The sequence below is a fragment of the Scophthalmus maximus genome, chromosome 21 (genome assembly GCF_022379125.1).
Source record: "Scophthalmus maximus strain ysfricsl-2021 chromosome 21, ASM2237912v1, whole genome shotgun sequence".
Classification (NCBI taxonomy): Eukaryota; Metazoa; Chordata; class Actinopteri; order Pleuronectiformes; family Scophthalmidae; genus Scophthalmus; species Scophthalmus maximus.
Window position 1 is genome coordinate 15,758,867 of NC_061535.1, and position 16,375 is coordinate 15,775,241.

At 53.9% G+C, this 16,375-nt stretch overlaps 1 protein-coding gene across 6 annotated transcripts in view; it reads right to left on the reverse strand.

The window, feature by feature from the left end:
* LOC118291461 (histone-lysine N-methyltransferase 2C-like) overlaps positions 1-16,375 on the reverse strand; it is a 36,195-nt gene that overhangs the window by 9,036 nt on the left and 10,784 nt on the right. For 2 of the 6 annotated variants that reach the window (XM_047329935.1, XM_047329930.1), the window contains exons 14-51: positions 16,206-16,370; positions 14,907-15,871; positions 14,696-14,797; positions 13,873-13,998; positions 13,306-13,446; positions 13,125-13,226; positions 12,938-13,042; positions 12,642-12,823; positions 12,362-12,526; positions 12,033-12,142; positions 11,858-11,920; positions 11,522-11,624; positions 11,114-11,421; positions 10,935-11,036; positions 10,720-10,844; positions 10,439-10,628; positions 10,128-10,205; positions 9,953-9,988; positions 9,058-9,201; positions 8,858-8,890; positions 8,620-8,748; positions 8,069-8,398; positions 7,755-7,828; positions 7,274-7,654; positions 7,048-7,161; positions 5,576-6,161; positions 4,699-5,492; positions 4,334-4,609; positions 3,433-3,776; positions 3,178-3,359; positions 2,659-3,060; positions 2,000-2,359; positions 1,564-1,869; positions 1,198-1,306; positions 1,042-1,114; positions 900-951; positions 592-824; positions 92-499 (exon numbers count right to left, since the gene is read on the reverse strand). In XM_047329935.1, the coding sequence (XP_047185891.1) occupies positions 92-499; positions 592-824; positions 900-951; positions 1,042-1,114; positions 1,198-1,306; positions 1,564-1,869; positions 2,000-2,359; positions 2,659-3,060; positions 3,178-3,359; positions 3,433-3,776; positions 4,334-4,609; positions 4,699-5,492; positions 5,576-6,161; positions 7,048-7,161; positions 7,274-7,654; positions 7,755-7,828; positions 8,069-8,398; positions 8,620-8,748; positions 8,858-8,890; positions 9,058-9,201; positions 9,953-9,988; positions 10,128-10,205; positions 10,439-10,628; positions 10,720-10,844; positions 10,935-11,036; positions 11,114-11,421; positions 11,522-11,624; positions 11,858-11,920; positions 12,033-12,142; positions 12,362-12,526; positions 12,642-12,823; positions 12,938-13,042; positions 13,125-13,226; positions 13,306-13,446; positions 13,873-13,998; positions 14,696-14,797; positions 14,907-15,871; positions 16,206-16,370 (8,498 nt within the window). The remainder of the gene's footprint in view (positions 1-91; positions 500-591; positions 825-899; positions 952-1,041; positions 1,115-1,197; positions 1,307-1,563; positions 1,870-1,999; positions 2,360-2,658; positions 3,061-3,177; positions 3,360-3,432; positions 3,777-4,333; positions 4,610-4,698; positions 5,493-5,575; positions 6,162-7,047; positions 7,162-7,273; positions 7,655-7,754; positions 7,829-8,068; positions 8,399-8,619; positions 8,749-8,857; positions 8,891-9,057; positions 9,202-9,952; positions 9,989-10,127; positions 10,206-10,438; positions 10,629-10,719; positions 10,845-10,934; positions 11,037-11,113; positions 11,422-11,521; positions 11,625-11,857; positions 11,921-12,032; positions 12,143-12,361; positions 12,527-12,641; positions 12,824-12,937; positions 13,043-13,124; positions 13,227-13,305; positions 13,447-13,872; positions 13,999-14,695; positions 14,798-14,906; positions 15,872-16,205; positions 16,371-16,375) is intronic. The other 4 variants (XM_047329932.1, XM_047329934.1, XM_047329931.1 and 1 more) reach the window with 4 other exon arrangements.

Consider the following 16,375-nt stretch of genomic DNA (forward strand, 5'->3'; position numbering starts at 1 on the left):
GAGTCAGTCACACTGAACGTAATAAATGATTGAATCATGACATAGACGTTGGATTCATGACATCATGGGGTTTAAAGTGCAGGTGTGTTACCTGAGGTGTGGCTCCGTCCCCTTCTGCTCCGGGGGGACCCCCAGCGGGGCCCCTGGCCCCGGCATTGCAGCCCGCTGGTGGAGCCGCGAGCCTTGGTGCCATGACCGTTGGAGCCTGGGTGTGTGGGGAGGCCTGGGGGGCTTTGGGCAGGGCGGTGGGCATCTGAGGGGGCAGATGAGGTGGCATCCTCTGCCCCATGACCCCCGGAGCCCCGTCCCCCTGGGTCCAACCGGGGCATACATTAGGGATGCAGGTCGGCGTTGCTGCGCCTGGGTGGGGCTGCATGGGGACCATGGACTGGGGAAGGGGCGGTGCTCCTGCAGGCGTCATGGGGGGGGCGGCTGGGGGCTGCTGCTTGGTCCTGTAGTCCTCGATCAGCTCTGCGTGGTCCTTCTGCTGCTTCCGGATCTGAACACAGAACACACCACGACTCAGAGTGAGTGTGTGTCTGTGTTTTTTGAACTGTTTTGATGAACTAAATGGAGTGAGACGTCTCATACCTGCTCCAGCTGTTTCTGCACGGCCGCCTGCTGCTCCGTGATGTGGCACAGTTGGGCGGCGTCCTCCTCGGTCAGGGTGCGGCCCGCCTTTTTGGCCGTCCTCTGTTTGGCCGACAGAGCCTTCCTGGTCTTGCGGTGGGCGGCGATCTGATCCTCCAGTAGGCGCTGCTGCATCTGCAGGAGGCGCTGCGTCTCCCCGAGCCACTCCTCGTACTGACGCCGCTGAGACTCGTCTGAGGAGAACACCAATCAGCCAATCAGGGGCCAGCTCTATATGTACAGCTACTGATTAGTTCTCTGATACTCACTGACGAAGCTGGGGGGGTCGGGTCGCACCAACTGAGGATTCACCTTCTGGTCCTGACAGGAAGAGAAGACACTGAGGTCAGCAGGTACACCTGTGACATCACCGAGTGTGACATCACAGTGTGACATCACACTTGTACACACCTGTGCAGGCAGAACTGGAGACGGAGGCGTCTCCTCTGGACCCGGGGGTCCCGGAGCTGGAGGCTGCTGGAACCTGAACACAAACACAAACACACAGTGACTCCTCCTCACATCTGATTGATAACATAATTCATGATCAGAGGTCAGAGGTCGTACCTGTTGATGACATTCGGGTTCAGTCCCAAGTTTCCCTGAGTCATCACCTTGTTGATCCCCTTCAGAGCGACCATCTTAGCCGTCATGATGGGGTCCGAGTCAAAGTCCTCTACACACACACACACACACACACACACACACACACACACACACACACACACACACACACACACACACACACACACACACACACACACACACACACACACACACACACACACACACACACACACACACACACACACACACACACACACACACACACACACACTTTACTACAACAACAAAACATCTGAAAATCTGTAGGGGTTCTGGTCTGTGGGGTTCTAGTCTGTAGGGTTTTGGTCCTACTGGTTCTGGTCTTACCCATGTTGGGGAAAAGGGGGTCCGAGGCGGGCTTGTGTCGGATCAGGGTCTGCATGTGTTTCTGCTGCTGCTGCTCCTGACGCTCCTGGTCCAGGAGGTCCTGCAGGAGGAGGGGCTGCTCCTCCAGGAGCATGGGCCTCAGTTTGTTCTGGTTCTGCACCTGGGTCTGGTTCTGGGTGGACGTTCCCTCCTGTGGAGATTGGTTCTGGGGGTTGAGGAGGAGACGGGGCAGGGGGTGAGGCGGGTGAGGGGTGAGGAGAGACGAGGATCCAAAGGGTCTCTGGTGCTGGAAGACAGACGGTTGACCTGGAGACGAGCAGACGAGGAGATAGAGAACTTCTGGTTAAACTTTAGCTGCTCATAAGCTGATCAGTAAATACAGATCAATAATCAATAATCTATATCACAATACAATATCATGAAGAAGGTAGTTAACCTGCAGCCAGAGGGGGGTGAACCCTGGGAGCCATGCCCGACATCAGAGCCTGGAGAGCTGGTGTGTCCTCCACCTTGGTGGAGACGACCACAGGCTTCGTTGCAAGTTGCTGGGCAGCAGAGTGGCTGTCCACCCCTTCCTGTTTCACCACACCCACTAGGTGGGCGTGGCTATCTGCCCTTCTAGACCCACCCGCTCCCCCGTCCTCCAGCGGCTCCCCCAGGTCCAGCTCCTCGTTGAACATGTCCTTCTTGTCCTCCAGGTCCAGCTCTGGGTCGGCGTAGGCGATCAGGTCGAACTTCCCCGACAGCAGGAAGTCATCAAGATGCAGGTCGTTAGGACCCAGATCCAGATCTTTACCTGGAACAGAACCACAACCAGACCGGGTTAGACCAGACCAGGTTTAACACAACTCAGACTTGATCATTATGAAGTTACACTTGTTACACTAAGTTACAGATCTGACATCACATCAAGTTGACCTCCTGACATCACAGTGAACATAATGCTGCTTCCCATTAAACCTCGGAGCCTCGAACTTGGAGGTCCTAATTACGAGATCATACTGGAACGTAAACCCAACCTCCGAATTCCGAGGTCTAATGGAACCAGGGCACCTCTCTCCCTCCTGATCCTGACTATCGTCATATGACCCGTACCGTCTTCAGGGTCGAGGTTCAGGTTGAGGTCGACCAGATCTTTCACCTCCACGTCCTCCAGGTCCTTCACGGCCGAGTCCTCCCCCTCCAGGTGCTCCTCCATCCCGTCTGCCCCAGGGAGGCTGAGGTGCTGCTGCTGCAGCTGCTCCACGCCAACCGCAATCACCATCTGCTGTCCCAGCAACGTCTCGCCCACCCGGACCCCCTGGCCGAACCTGACCGGTGAAGGCTGGGGGTCTCTGGGGTGAAGCAGCGTGGCCTCGGGGTCCGAGGCCATGGGCAGAGGGAAGGGCGGCCTCAGGCGACTCTCGGGTGCCCGGTGTCGCAGCTCGATGTAGGGCTGTCCCATGATGCTGTGCTGCTGCAGGGGGAGGGAACGTAGGGGGAACGGCTGGGGTACACCTGAGGAACACAAGACGGAAGGAAACGTCTGAACATCATCTGAACATCGTCTGCAGACATGACAAAACTAAACACTTTGTTTTCAAACGACTGAAAGGATCTGTGATCTCTCCTGACCTGGCATCATGTGTGGGTGACCGCTGGGACTGGGGAGAGGTCGGATACCAGTGAACTCCCCAGGCATCGGCCTCCTCATCTGGACCGAGACTTCCTCCACTGCACCGAGCCCAGGTCCCGGCACCGATCCCTGGGGAGGGCGTATGAACGAGTCCTGGAGACCTGCTGGAGGAACACCAAACCTGGAGAAGGGAGACACGAGTTCAGAGCACATCATCAGACCGGGGCTGGACCAGGTGTTGTTTTTCCTCTCACCTCAGCACCGGGGCTCGGACTCCAAGCTCTCTGGGAAAGCTGTGCCTGGGGAAGGGGGCCTCGGTGGGTGTGAAGCCTCTCTGCTGCTCCCCTGAGAAACCTCCAGGGAACCTTGGGGCTGTCGCTGGCCCACCAGGCCTCACTGTGCCGGGGTAGGGAGGTGGGGGGCGTCCAAACAAGTCTGCTGGAGGAGCGGTGGAGTCGTCCTGGGACCAGTGACGGACCGCCCCTGAGCCGGGGGCGGGGCCAGGTTGAGCAGCAGCCGGTTCCTGGAGACCTTTCTCCTGACGCAAGGCACTCTTTTGCTGCTGCTGCCTCAGGATGAGCTGCCGCAGCCGCTGACGCTGCAGGTGGAAAACAGGAGATGGAATGCAGTAGAAGATAAAAGAACCCAGTAGAAGATAGAAGAACCCAGAAGAAGACAGAAAAACCCAGAGGAAGATAGAAGAACCCAAAAGAAGATAGTAGAAGAAGTAAAAGATAGAAGAACCCAGTAGAAGATAGAAGACCCAAAAGAAGATAGTAGAAGACAGTAAAAGATAGAAGAACCCAGTAGAAGATAGTAAAACCCAGGAGAACCCAGAAAACCCAGAGGAAGATAGAAGAACCCAAAAGAAGATAGTAGAAGACAGTAAAAGATAGAAGAACCCAGAAGAAGATAGAAGAACCCAGAAGAAGACAAAATAACCCAGAAGAAGATAGAAGAACCCAGAAGAAGACAAAAGAACCCAGTGGAAGATAGAAGAACCCAGAAGAAGACAGTAGAAGACAGTAGAAGACAGTAGAACCCAGAAGAAGACAGAAAAACCCAGAAGAAGAGAGAAAAACCTTGAGGAAGATAGAAAAACCCAGTAGAACACAGAACAAACACCTAAGAAATGAACCTCTCTGAATCACGAACCTGTCTGAGCTTCTCCTCTGAGTCACCGGGCTGAGGCAGCATGCTCATTGGTCCATCCACAGAGGCCACATTCAGCACCGCCATTTCAATGGCTGCTGTCTTGTCCGTCTGCGAAGGGCCAGGTGTAATGTGACCCTGCTCAAAAGGGTCGTGACCCGGAGTCTGACCGGCCAAACCAGAGAACCCACCCTCCTCTGACATCCCAGAGCGCTTTGGGGTCTGGTTGCCGTGGGTTCTGGGAAATGAGTCCTGCTGTAGCGGTTGTCTTCCTGGAGACTGAAGAAAAAACTGTTAGACTTCTAACATGTCTGCAGTATAGACTAACTGCAATACAGACCAAGTACAGACAGTCTGAACACTGTTACCTGGTGGGGTGTCAGGACGAAAGCTGCAGTCTCCCCGGACAGTCCTGGAGCCAGAGGGGACGACCCGGGGCCCGCGGGCTGAGGAGTGAAGCTCTCCACTGGGGCGAAGGGGTCGGTGCCCCGCTGACTGCCTGGAGATCGAGGGAAGTGGTCCGTGACAGAGGGGCGGGGCGTCCCTGGGTTGGAGGCATAGGGGTCGAGGGCTGGGTGGGAGGGGGAAGGGCGGCGGTTGGGGGGCTGCTGGTTGTACTGGTCCAGTCGCAGCGCAGGAGGGGTGGAGAGGTAGGTGGGGTCAGAGTGTGGACGTGGAGTACCAGGAGTCTGGGGGTTGGTGTATGGGTCAGGAGAGGGCCGGGAGGCCAAAGGTGACTGCTGGGTGAAGGGGTCAGTGACCTGCTGGCTGTAGTCAGGTCTTGGGGTCCCGGGCGTCTGGGCGTAGGGGCTGCGGTGGGGGGAGCCCAGCCCTGATAGTGGAGTGGAGGGGAAGGGAGGGTCCTGCGACTGGGCGAGGACAAACCCCAGGTCTGTGGGCCTGGACGGGTCCCTCCTTCCCCCTCCAGTGCTTCCAAACATCTCCTGCTGGTGCTGGGGGGGCATGGGGGCTTTAAACACCCCACTCTGAACCAGTTCACTAACGCGACTGTACGATTCACACACCGCTACACGGAGGTTACCGCTGTTATGAGGAGTCCTCTGGAAGGTTTCAGCTGCTCGGATACCAACGAGTCTGGCTGCATGGTCTTGGGCGGAGCCAGAGGGGGGGCTCATCATACCTGCTCTACTCTGCTGGAGTCCTGGGAGGAGCAAAACAAGGAGGAGCCGTCACAAAGAGGAGAAAACAAGGGGGAGAAAACAAGGGGGAGACAACTGAAGTTACCTGGTGGGGGTCCAAGGGCTCGGGAAACGTCGGTGGTTTTGGAGTCGGGGGAGGGTGCAGGAGAACCAAAGGTGTCGTGGGCCGGGGAGGCGCTGAGGGAGTTGTGATGCTGCTGCTGGGCGGCTGGAGGACCCGACTGGGAGGAGGGGGGGCGAGGAGTCCCCACTACCTTACTGTAAGGATCCCAAGGAGAGGAGGGGCGGGAGGAGGGCGGGGAGAACATCTGGGGGGAGGACGGGGGCTGGTGGAGAGGGGAGGAGGGGTGAGGGGAGTGAGGGAGAGAGGAAAAGCCAGAAGGGGGTGGAGCTTGAGGTCTGAGGAACACGTCGTCGGCCAATCCTGAACTCTCACCCCCCTGCAAGGACAGGTTCTGCCTCGATGGACCCTCCCTGGAAGCCGGGTGATGGAGGGGGGAGGTTCCACCCCCGGGGGTCAGGGGGCTGCGGCTGCCGCTCTCAGGGGACAGACGCTCCACCGGACGCTGGCCGGCGAGAAGACGCTGCTGCTGCAGCTGCTCATTCTTCACCTGCTCCAACTTCTGAGTCGCCTCGATCTTCGCCTGCTGCTTACTCTTCTGACGCATGATCTACGACAAGGACACGGGAAGAAGGGAGAGAGTGAGACAAAGGGTGAGACAAAGAGTGAGAGACAGAGAGGGAGACAGAGAGAGACAGAGAGACAAAGAGTGAGAGACAGAGAAAAGAGTGAGAGAAAAAGAGGGAGACAGAGAGAGAAGAGAGAGACAAAGAGTGAGAGACAGAGAAAAGAGTGAGACGAAGAGTGAGAGAGAGTGAGACAAAGAGTGAGAGAGAGTGAAAGACACGTAAAGTGAGAGAGGAGGTTTCAGTGTGATGAGGTTTACATGATGCTCACTTTCCCTCTCTCTCTCTCGTAAGTGTGAGGGGGCAGGTCAGTGACGATGGAGGGGGCGTGTCCTCCAGGCTAGTTTAGCTCCACTACTGTAGAAATTACGTTTCTCATATTGTGAAGTCATAACAGTCGTGTCACGAAACAAACAGTGAATGAGAATGAACTATACAGACTAGAGACAGATCGCCCACTGGTGTCTGGCTGCAGTAAAGGTCATAAGTCCCCCACTATATATATGGGGGTGTGTGTGTGTGGTTGTGTGTGTGTGTGTGTATATATACAGTCACTGATAACCCGTCTTCATTCAGTTATTGATGGTCTGATCAGTTCTGAGAGGCCACAGTCATCGACTCTGGGTCAAATCCACTTCGTCTGAACCGGATTCACATCAAACCAAACATAAACTGTTCTTTGTCCCAGAGACGACCACTGTGACCCGGGTCCACGTCTGAACCCTCTTCAGTCCGAGTCCGATCGACAGGTCTGTGTTCTGTCTTTCTGTCCTGAGGTCTACAGACCGTCTGTAGACCCGGGACAGGAAGAGGACTTCAGAGCGTCATGGAACCAGGAAGTCTGCCTGGAGCAGGTTCTTGAGATCTTACCAGAGCCTCTCTGCCACTTCCTGCTACAGGTGCCTGGAGTGGACAATCTGTATCTGTTGGTGATTTTAGGACTCTGCTCTTCTTACTGGCTCCACATCTGTCACCTACCTCTCCCTTTTCAATGACAGTTACATCACAGGCATTAGTGGGTGACATCATCATCATGTGGGTGACCTGACTGACTTCTGTCTGTGGTCGAACTCACGATGTTAAAGACTCGACTCACCTGTCTGAACTTCCACTCCTGCTCCTGCTCCGTCTCCTTCGGCCTCAGAGGGTCTTTCACATCTGTCTCCATGGAAACGGGGTCATAGAGTCCCAGCTGTGGTTCTGGCAGCAGCTGTTGCATCTGCTGTTGCATCTGCTGTTGCTGTTGTTGCTGTTGTTGCAGCTGTTGTTGTTGCTGTTGTAGCTGTTGCTGCTGTTGCAGTTGCTGCTGTTGCAGTTGCTGCAGTTGTTGCTGTGGCAGCTGTTGCGGCTGTTGCCGTTGCAGCTGTTGCTGCTGTTGCTGCTGTTGCGGTTGAAGGGGCGGTTGGCGCCTCAGTGGGTCGTTGGACAGCTGCACCTTGCTGATGCGCTGCGCCGCCCGGTTATCTCGAGCTTTTTGCTGCCGGAGACAGACAACAACACACAGGATGTATTCATATATTATTATATGATATTAATAAACTAGTGACACTGGATCAGTTGCAGTTCTACACACTCACCACAAAGGGTGCTCTGTCCTGAGAGCTGGCTTTTCTCCACAGCTTAGCAATCTGCTTCACTCTGGTGGACCAGTCTGAGAGAGAGAGACACACACACACACACACACACACACACACACACACACACACACACACACACACACACACACACACACACACACACACACACACACACACACACACACACACACACACACACACACACACACACACACACACACACACGATGTATATCAACACAAATGAAAGATGAGCGACTAGTCAGTGCGTGTGTGTGTGTGCGTGCGTGCGTGCGTGCGTGCGTGCGTGCGTACCTGGGTGCTGCTCCCTCAGCTGGGGGAAATTGGTGTTGCAGTAGAGGACCGGAGCGACAGTCGCCATCTCTCCCAGCGTTTCTTCCTTCTCCCACTTCAACATTCCCCTCTGAGCCGTCGACATGGCGTCCTGCTCGCCTTCTCCTGCTGGCGTCTGATTGGCTGGGGTCAGCACGGATGTGGAACCAGGGGGCGGAATGGGGATGGGGCCTCCGGGGGGGGGCATCCTAAAACCTGCTGGGACGCCACCAGGCATCATGGGAATGTTGGGAAAGCGAGGAGCTGCTCCCATCAGGCCGTTCATCAGTGGCAGACGAGGAAACATATCAGCTGCTCAAGAGACAGAGATTCAATAATCATCCACCTGATCAGTGATCAATCACACAGTGACCTGTCACTCTGACAGATTATTGATCATCAATTGATTCAACCAAAAACATTCATGAGTATCTGTTGTTGTTGTGAAAGGGTGATGAAAAAGATTGTGACATGATTCATAGATTAAACTCGGAATTGACCTCCGTGGTGTGTGTGTGTGTGTGTGTGTGTACCTGAGTGGTGTGTGTGTGTCTTGCTTCCTGCAGCAGTGTGTGTGTGTTGGCTCTGCTCTGGTTGGTTGCTGCTGCTGTTTGGACTGAGAACAGCAGTGAACACCTCCTCCACGTCCTTCCCCTCCAACTCTGCGCACGCACACGCACACGCACACGCACACGCACACACACACACAATAAATCAGGACAGCCCCCCCTCCTTTGTTCTGTCCTCATTAAACCAGATGCTCAGTCTTACCTGGGATCTTGTAGAGTTTGCTGAGGATGGCACCTGAAAGACAACAACACGTTACTGATCAATACTCTCAAACTGTGTACAAAGGTTGTATATATTATTATATAAGTACATTAAACATACAAAGTCAACCCGAACCCTCATTAAGAATCTGAGAGTCTAAACTAATTGTCTGGAGTAAAGATGTTGGAAAAACGACTCACCATCAGTGACCATCTTGTCCAGCTCAGGACTCAAGATGGCGTCCAGAGGCTCCTCCTGCATTGCCCTCTGGCCACGCCTACCACTTCCTGTCAGCTCAGAGGTCAAATATGTGTCATCAGCCATGGAGCTGATGTCCAGTCCGGCTATGAGACAGAAAGACAGAGAGGAAGATGGGTTAGAGACCCGATCTGAATGACAGGAGGTGAACAGAAACCTGGACGAGGGAGAAAAGAGTCAGTGTTATCTGGAGGAGGAGGAGGAGAAGAAGAGTCAGTGTTATCTGGAGGAGGAGGAGGAGGAGAAGAGAAGTCAGTGATATCTGGAGGAGGAGGAGGAGAAGAGTCAGTGTTATCTGGAGGAGGAGAAGAAGAAGAGTCAGTGTTTTCTGGAGGAGGAGAAGAAGAAGAGTCAGTGTTTTCTGGAGGAGGAGGAGGAGAAGAAGAGTCAGTGTTATCTGGAGGAGGAGGAGGAGAAGAGAAGTCAGTGATATCTGGAGGAGGAGGAGGAGAAGAGTCAGTGTTATCTGGAGGAGGAGAAGAAGAAGAGTCAGTGTTTTCTGGAGGAGGAGAAGAAGAAGAGTCAGTGTTTTCTGGAGGAGGAGAAGAAGAAGAAGAGTCAGTGTTATCTGGAGGAGGAGGAGGAGAAGAGAAGTCAGTGATATCTGGAGGAGGAGGAGGAGAAGAGTCAGTGTTATCTGGAGGAGGAGAAGAAGAAGAGTCAGTGTTTTCTGGAGGAGGAGAAGAAGAAGAGTCAGTGTTTTCTGGAGGAGGAGGAGAAGAAGAAGAGTCAGTGTTTTCTGGAGGAGGAGAAGAAGAAGAGTCAGTGTCATCTGTAAGGGGGAGGAGGAGAAGAGTCAGTGTCATCTGTAAGGGGGAGGAGGAGGAGGAGCCTTACCAAATGGGGAGGGGGAGCGCTCAACCTGGAACTGACCTGAAAACAAATACACAGTTAAACTTTTAAACACGTCAGTCTTCTTCTTCGTTGGTGTCATGATTTGGTTCTCTGGCAGTGACGCCGCCCCCTGTGGACCGGCTGACACACATCACAGATCATCTTCACTCATCTGTACCTGTGTGTCCTGTCCCCAGGATGTGAGGGTCAGTGTTGAGAACATCACACAGATCCACAAGAGCTTCCTCCGACATGGCTGGACACACACACACACACACACACACACACACACACACACACACACACACACACACACACACACACACACACACACACACACACACACACACACACACACACACACACACACACACACACACACACACACACACACACACACACACACACACAATGTATATTAAACACAAATGACTGATGAAATAATGAAGAGACAATGTAACATCGTAAAGAAATAAAGAAATCACTTACGCAGTTGTCCCTGTTTCTTGTTGGTTGCCATGGCACCGCCAAGCAGTTCTGAGGGGGAGGGGCCATGTGAACCAGGGGTGGGGCTTTTCAAATAACCTGCCGCTGATTGGCTGCTGCCCAGGGTCTCTGGCCCCACCTTCCTGTCCACCTGCCGGCTCAGGACCAGAAGATCCCGACCGAAAAAAGCTTCCTATACGACGAGAGCGAGAGCAAATCAGAACGCTGAGTGAGTGAGTGAGTGAGTGAGTGTGTGTTTATGTGTGTGTGCGTGTGTGTGTTACCTGGAGATAAGATGGGAAAGCCTCCTCCAGCTTCGTCTTCTTCTTCCTGTACCTCTTCTTCACCTTCTCCATCGTCTGGTCAGCAGGGGGCGCCGTCTCCATGGCAATGTCACCATCCAACAGGCCTGATACCATAAAAATATTAATTAAAAAAATATTCTACACATCAGCGTGAACTCATACAGGAGGAGGGGTCGTGGCCACAGGTGTCTCACCTTCATCTCGGCCGAGCGTTTCTGTTGAGTCTTTTCTGCTCAGTGATATTCTGCTCGTCCCCGACTTCCCTCCACGCTGACGCACCATGAAGCCCCCGATACCTGACACACACACAGTTTTAGTCTCAGCTGTTGTTTGAGGACAGCGCCCACCCACAGGCCCCTCCCACCCTCCTCACCAGGCCTGTACGGTTTCCTCTTCCTTTTCTTGTTGTCGTCGGCAACCTCAGGCTCCTTGGCGACATCTTCATCGGGGGCTTGGTCGCGCTCGGGGCTGGAGTCGGATTTCAACTCACACTCCAAGTCACCTGGAGAAACAAACGTCTTGTTACAGTTGTGAGGACACTGACAGAACGTCTCCCCTGACTCCATGTGTGACCTCTGACCTCTGCTGTGGTCCTGCTCGGTGGGGGGGTCGGGGTCTGGAGTCTGGAGGACAGACACACTGTTCTGGTTGATGATCCTCAGCTTCAGTTTGGGTTTACACCTGAAGACGGGGCGCAAACAGGAAACAGCTGATCAGTGTGACGAGTCATCACCTCCACCTACCCACAATGCACTAGTGAAGAAGAGGACGCCCTGTTTACCTGCGGTACCGGCGCGGTGACATCAGAGGTTCGACCAGACTCTGAAGCTGAGACAGACCGGACTCTGTGAGACACACTCCGTCCTGAGTGTAGGTCTTTGTGTCTGCACACACACACACACACACACACACACACACACACACACACACACACACACACACACACACACACACACACACACACACACACACACACACACACACACACACACACACACACACACACACACACACACACACACACACACACACACACACACACACACACGCGATCAGCAACTGTATATAGAGATGATCTGATTGGCTGTTCTTGTTGACATGACCTCATCGCACTCACCTGGTTCTCTCATCCTGCAGACAATGTGAGCCATGAAGGGAGAATCACAACTGTCTGACCGCACTGCAACACACACACACACTTTTTAAAAATGTTGAATAAAATTGTTTAAGTTTTTTATGTGGGTGGGACAAGTGCCCCTCAACCAGCCAATCAGATGATCTGATGTTCTTACCCATCGAGCCTCGACCTTGTGTTCTGCACAGCGAACAGTCGAAGCCTTCATCAGCAGCAAACTCCACGTCCTCCTCTGAGGTCAGACCCTGACACACAGCGTGGACCCACCTGCTCACACACACACACACACACACACACACACACACACACACACACACACACACACACACACACACACACACACACACACACACACACACACACACACACACACACACACACACACACACACACACACACACACACACACACACACACACACAGGTGATGTAACGACACATGACGTGTCCTCCACAGACACGTGACTCTGGTGTCGGTGCATCTCACCTGTCGCACTGCTGACACTGCAGGATGAGGTCGTCGGTGGCGTATGCCCTCTGACACACAGGACAGCGACTCAGACTGGAACACGGGCCACAGCGACTGTAGTTACTCTGCCAATCAGAGCGCAGCCCAGGGGAAGCGGAGCCACACTGCACACACCACACACACCTGAGGAGCACACACACACAGCACACTGTGAGAGGAGAGACAGACAGGTGACAGAAAGACAGGTGACAGACAGGAGACAGACAGACAGGTGACACAGACAGACAGGTGGACCCACCACTTGCACTTCCAGGCTCCTTTAGGTACAGTGAGAAGGGGCGGGTCCAGACAGTAGGTGTGGTAGCTGATGTCACAGTCGTCACATAGCAAAAGTCGTGCAGGGTCGCTGGCCTCGCCACACGCCTCACACACCGTACACTCCAGACAGCGCCACCCTTTGGTGAGGACCACCCGCGTAACCTAGACAACACCAGAGTAACCAGGATACAGTAATCTGAAGATCTGATCACAGGTTATCATGAATGTTCTCAGAATTCCTTTTATAAAAACTGATCAGGACTGATGGATATTGACCTTGACGTTGACACAGTATGGGTGGTAGCACTGTCCACACTGAGAGCACGGCAACAGTCGGCCTTCAGCACCCTGACCAAAACTACCACACACCACACACATGTCCTGTGAACACAAACACACACAGGTTGGTGGAACTGCTCCATGTGGGGTCAGACTGGGACACTGACACCAGGTGAGGGTCTACCTGTCGTAGGGTGAAGTGGTCCGAGGTGGAGAACATCACCACCGTGTTATGCATGGAGTTCTCCTCCTCGTCCTTCGGCTGGAACGGTTCTACAGACACACACTGACACAGACCACAGCCATCAGTATCTATCATCAGCTATTGATGGTCAGGGTCACTCCCTGTTACCATGGTGACTCACCTGTGTGTGTGTGCTCACTCCAGGTGACACAGTCACACTGTCCTGAGTCTTCAGTCGGCTCCTTCCTCGGCCTCCTCCTCTTCCGCCTCCAACACCTCCTCCTCTCGACCTCCTCCTGCCCGGAAACCCTGACCCGCGGCCCTGAAGGAGGGAGGGAGGGAGGGGCTAACATTACGTATCTGTCACTATGGTAACACTGAACCCTCTCCTTGACCTTTCAGCCGCACATGGATATTAGATCCCAAATTAATCAACAGAGACGCCTTTGCCATTAAGTTCCATCCACCCCAGTCATGTCTGTGCATGTGGTGGCATGAACTGTAACGTCTCCTTGTCTCTCACACAACTGATCATCTCCTAATCTCTGGAGCGTTTCCACTACCACCTCTACACCCAGACGGGTGGATGTTCACAGACAGTTAGTAAGCTAGTGTTAGTTCCAGCAGACAGACTGAAGGAACAGTGCACCTGTTTCTCACACAGTTTTATCGCAGATGGGCAGGTGTGAGGAAACACAGCAGTAGTAAGCCAGTGGTGCGTTATTAGAGTTTGGGTGCGCTTCTTTACCACTCTCATGCTCCAGACGGGGGAGTCCGGTGGTTGGCGCTTAGGGCTGTCCCACCCTCCCTCCCCCGTGGAATCCTGGGAGGACGAGGGGGGGCTCACCGCCCTGCAGTTACTCCAACACGAACCCTGAGTCAGGGAGGAGGAGGAGGAGGACGAGGAAGGTGGACCAGGTGAAGGAGTAGTAGGCCAAAAAAAAAGGGAGGAAAGGAGGAGGGCGAGGGAGAGGAAGAAGAAGAGGAGAAGGGAGAGGAAGAGTAGGAGGAGGAAGAAGAGGAGGCAGAGGAATAGGAGGGGACAAAATGCAGTAACATAAATGCAACAGCCACAAAACAGAAAGTCAAACTTAAAAAATAAAAATCAGGCAAAACTAAGAGAAAATCATGAGACAATGTTACCATGACAACAACATGCAACCTGTCAGTCATACAGATACATATTCTTCACCTGACATCATGCTACAAGTGTGTGTGTGTGTGTGTGTGTGTGTGTGTGTGTGTGTGTGTGCGTGTGCGTACATGCTAAGTGAATGGATGCAGCGTTAGTGAACGACAGGTGAGGATGAGGAGGAACATGATCTGTCCTGAGGTCACAGCAGCTTCACTGTCTGAACAAGACGGCACAAGAAGACGAAGACGAGGACAAGATGAAGACGAGGACAAAGACGACTACTCTGTCTCTACTCAAAACAAACCAGTGAACTTTAAACTGAGCTGCTGCTAAACAACTCAACTGATACAAAGTTTATTAATTTCCTTTATCAAAAGACAGAATCTGATCAGGGATCAATTACTGGACTTAACAAATGATGTCACAGGTCACATACCTGCTTGACCCTGGCTCTGCCGGGGGAGAACTTCCTCTTAGTGATGGCCGGTTTCCCCATGCCGATCTTAGGAGTGAGGGGAAGAACAGTGATGGAAGGAGCCTGGGAGGAAAACACAACGGAGGTGAGTTAACTACGAGGAGGAAACAAGGAGGAGGAGATGAAGAGGAGGAAACAAGGAGATGGTCAGAGTTGAATTCTTCAGATTTACCTTGGAGAGAGGTGGAGACTCTCTGGCGGAGGGGGGAGACCTGAGGGGGGGTGAGGGCGGGGTGAGGGGCGCTCTGGATGGGGAGGTCTCGGGGGAGGCCTCAGTGGAGAAGGGAGACTGCCTCAGACGGAGGGACAGGTCGTCCAGAGGCCTGGAGGAGCAGGGGGGAGACCGGAGGGTGCGACCCTTCCCCCGGCGGGAGGGGGGAGGTGGACTGGGGGAGGACAGGTGTAAGAGGGAGGGGGGGAGGATTGAGGAGCTCATCAGCTCCATCACCTCCTTGTCAAAGGAGGAGTCCAGGTCCAGCACCGGGCTCACTGGCTCCTCCTCATCCCATGTCACCTCCCTCACCTCCTCTTCATCCATCCCATCAATATCTTCCTCCTCCTCCGAATCCTGCCTCTCCCTCATTGGCTGTTGACCAGCAACCGCCTCAGGAGCAGGCGCCCGATTTGATGCTGGTTCTGGCATTTCAGTAGGCTCCTTCTCCTGCTCCGCCTCCTGCTCCTCCTCCTGTTCCTCGCTTTGTGGAGGCCCAGCGAGTGACTGGTGTTCATCTTTGGTGGGTTGTGTTGCCACAGAAACTGATTCAAACTGGTTCTGTGATTGGCTGGAAATTGTTGTGTTCTCAAGCCCCGCCTCTGCTCCTGTCCCGGTCTCAACTCCTCCTATATTGGTGGGCTCCCCTTCCAGGGGGCAGTCCTCCGGAGGAGGGGAGGGGGGATGTGGAGTGTGGGGGGAGCAGCAGGGGGGTAAGGCAGCCTCCAGAGATCCAGCTCGAGGAGGAGAAGGAGGCGGAGACTGTGGAGAGGGGAGGGGCAAGGCAGGAGGTGAAGATGTGAGTGAGTCGGAGGGCTGTTGTAGGGGTAAGGCAGAGTGTGGTGTAGGGGGTTGGGGGGAGAGTGAGGGGGAGGCAGCAGCAGTGTGAGGAGACTGATGGTCGTCATGGAGGAGTGATGAGACTCCTAAAGACAGAAACACACAAACAGAGAAACTTTATTTACAACTCAACTGTCAGTTTGTACATAGACTGTGAAGATGGCCGACATGTCGGCTGCAAATCACCATGATCGTCCCCTGGGTCATAAGCCCCCTCCATGTCATGTGGGGTGTGAGATGTTTATTAACGTGTTCATGTTTCTAATCACTTTGCTTTTCGGTAGTTATTTGATTAAATAATAACGGGCTGAGAAATCATGATTGAGAGCTGACACCGACTCCTGATTGGTCGAGGGGGGGGCGGGGCGGGGCTTCGATACTGCTTGATGAACATCAGTTAAGAGTCAACGCTGCACCTACCTGGAGGAGGATCCTCCTCCTGGTCTTGTTCTCCTACTTCCTCTGTCCTCCCAACAGGCTCCTCCTTCTCTGTTGTCTGATGAGGCTCCACCTCCTCCGGCTGCTGGAGAGCTTCAACGTCAGACTCCTCCTCTTCAGTCTTCTGCTCCGCGGCCACCTCGATGTCTGGA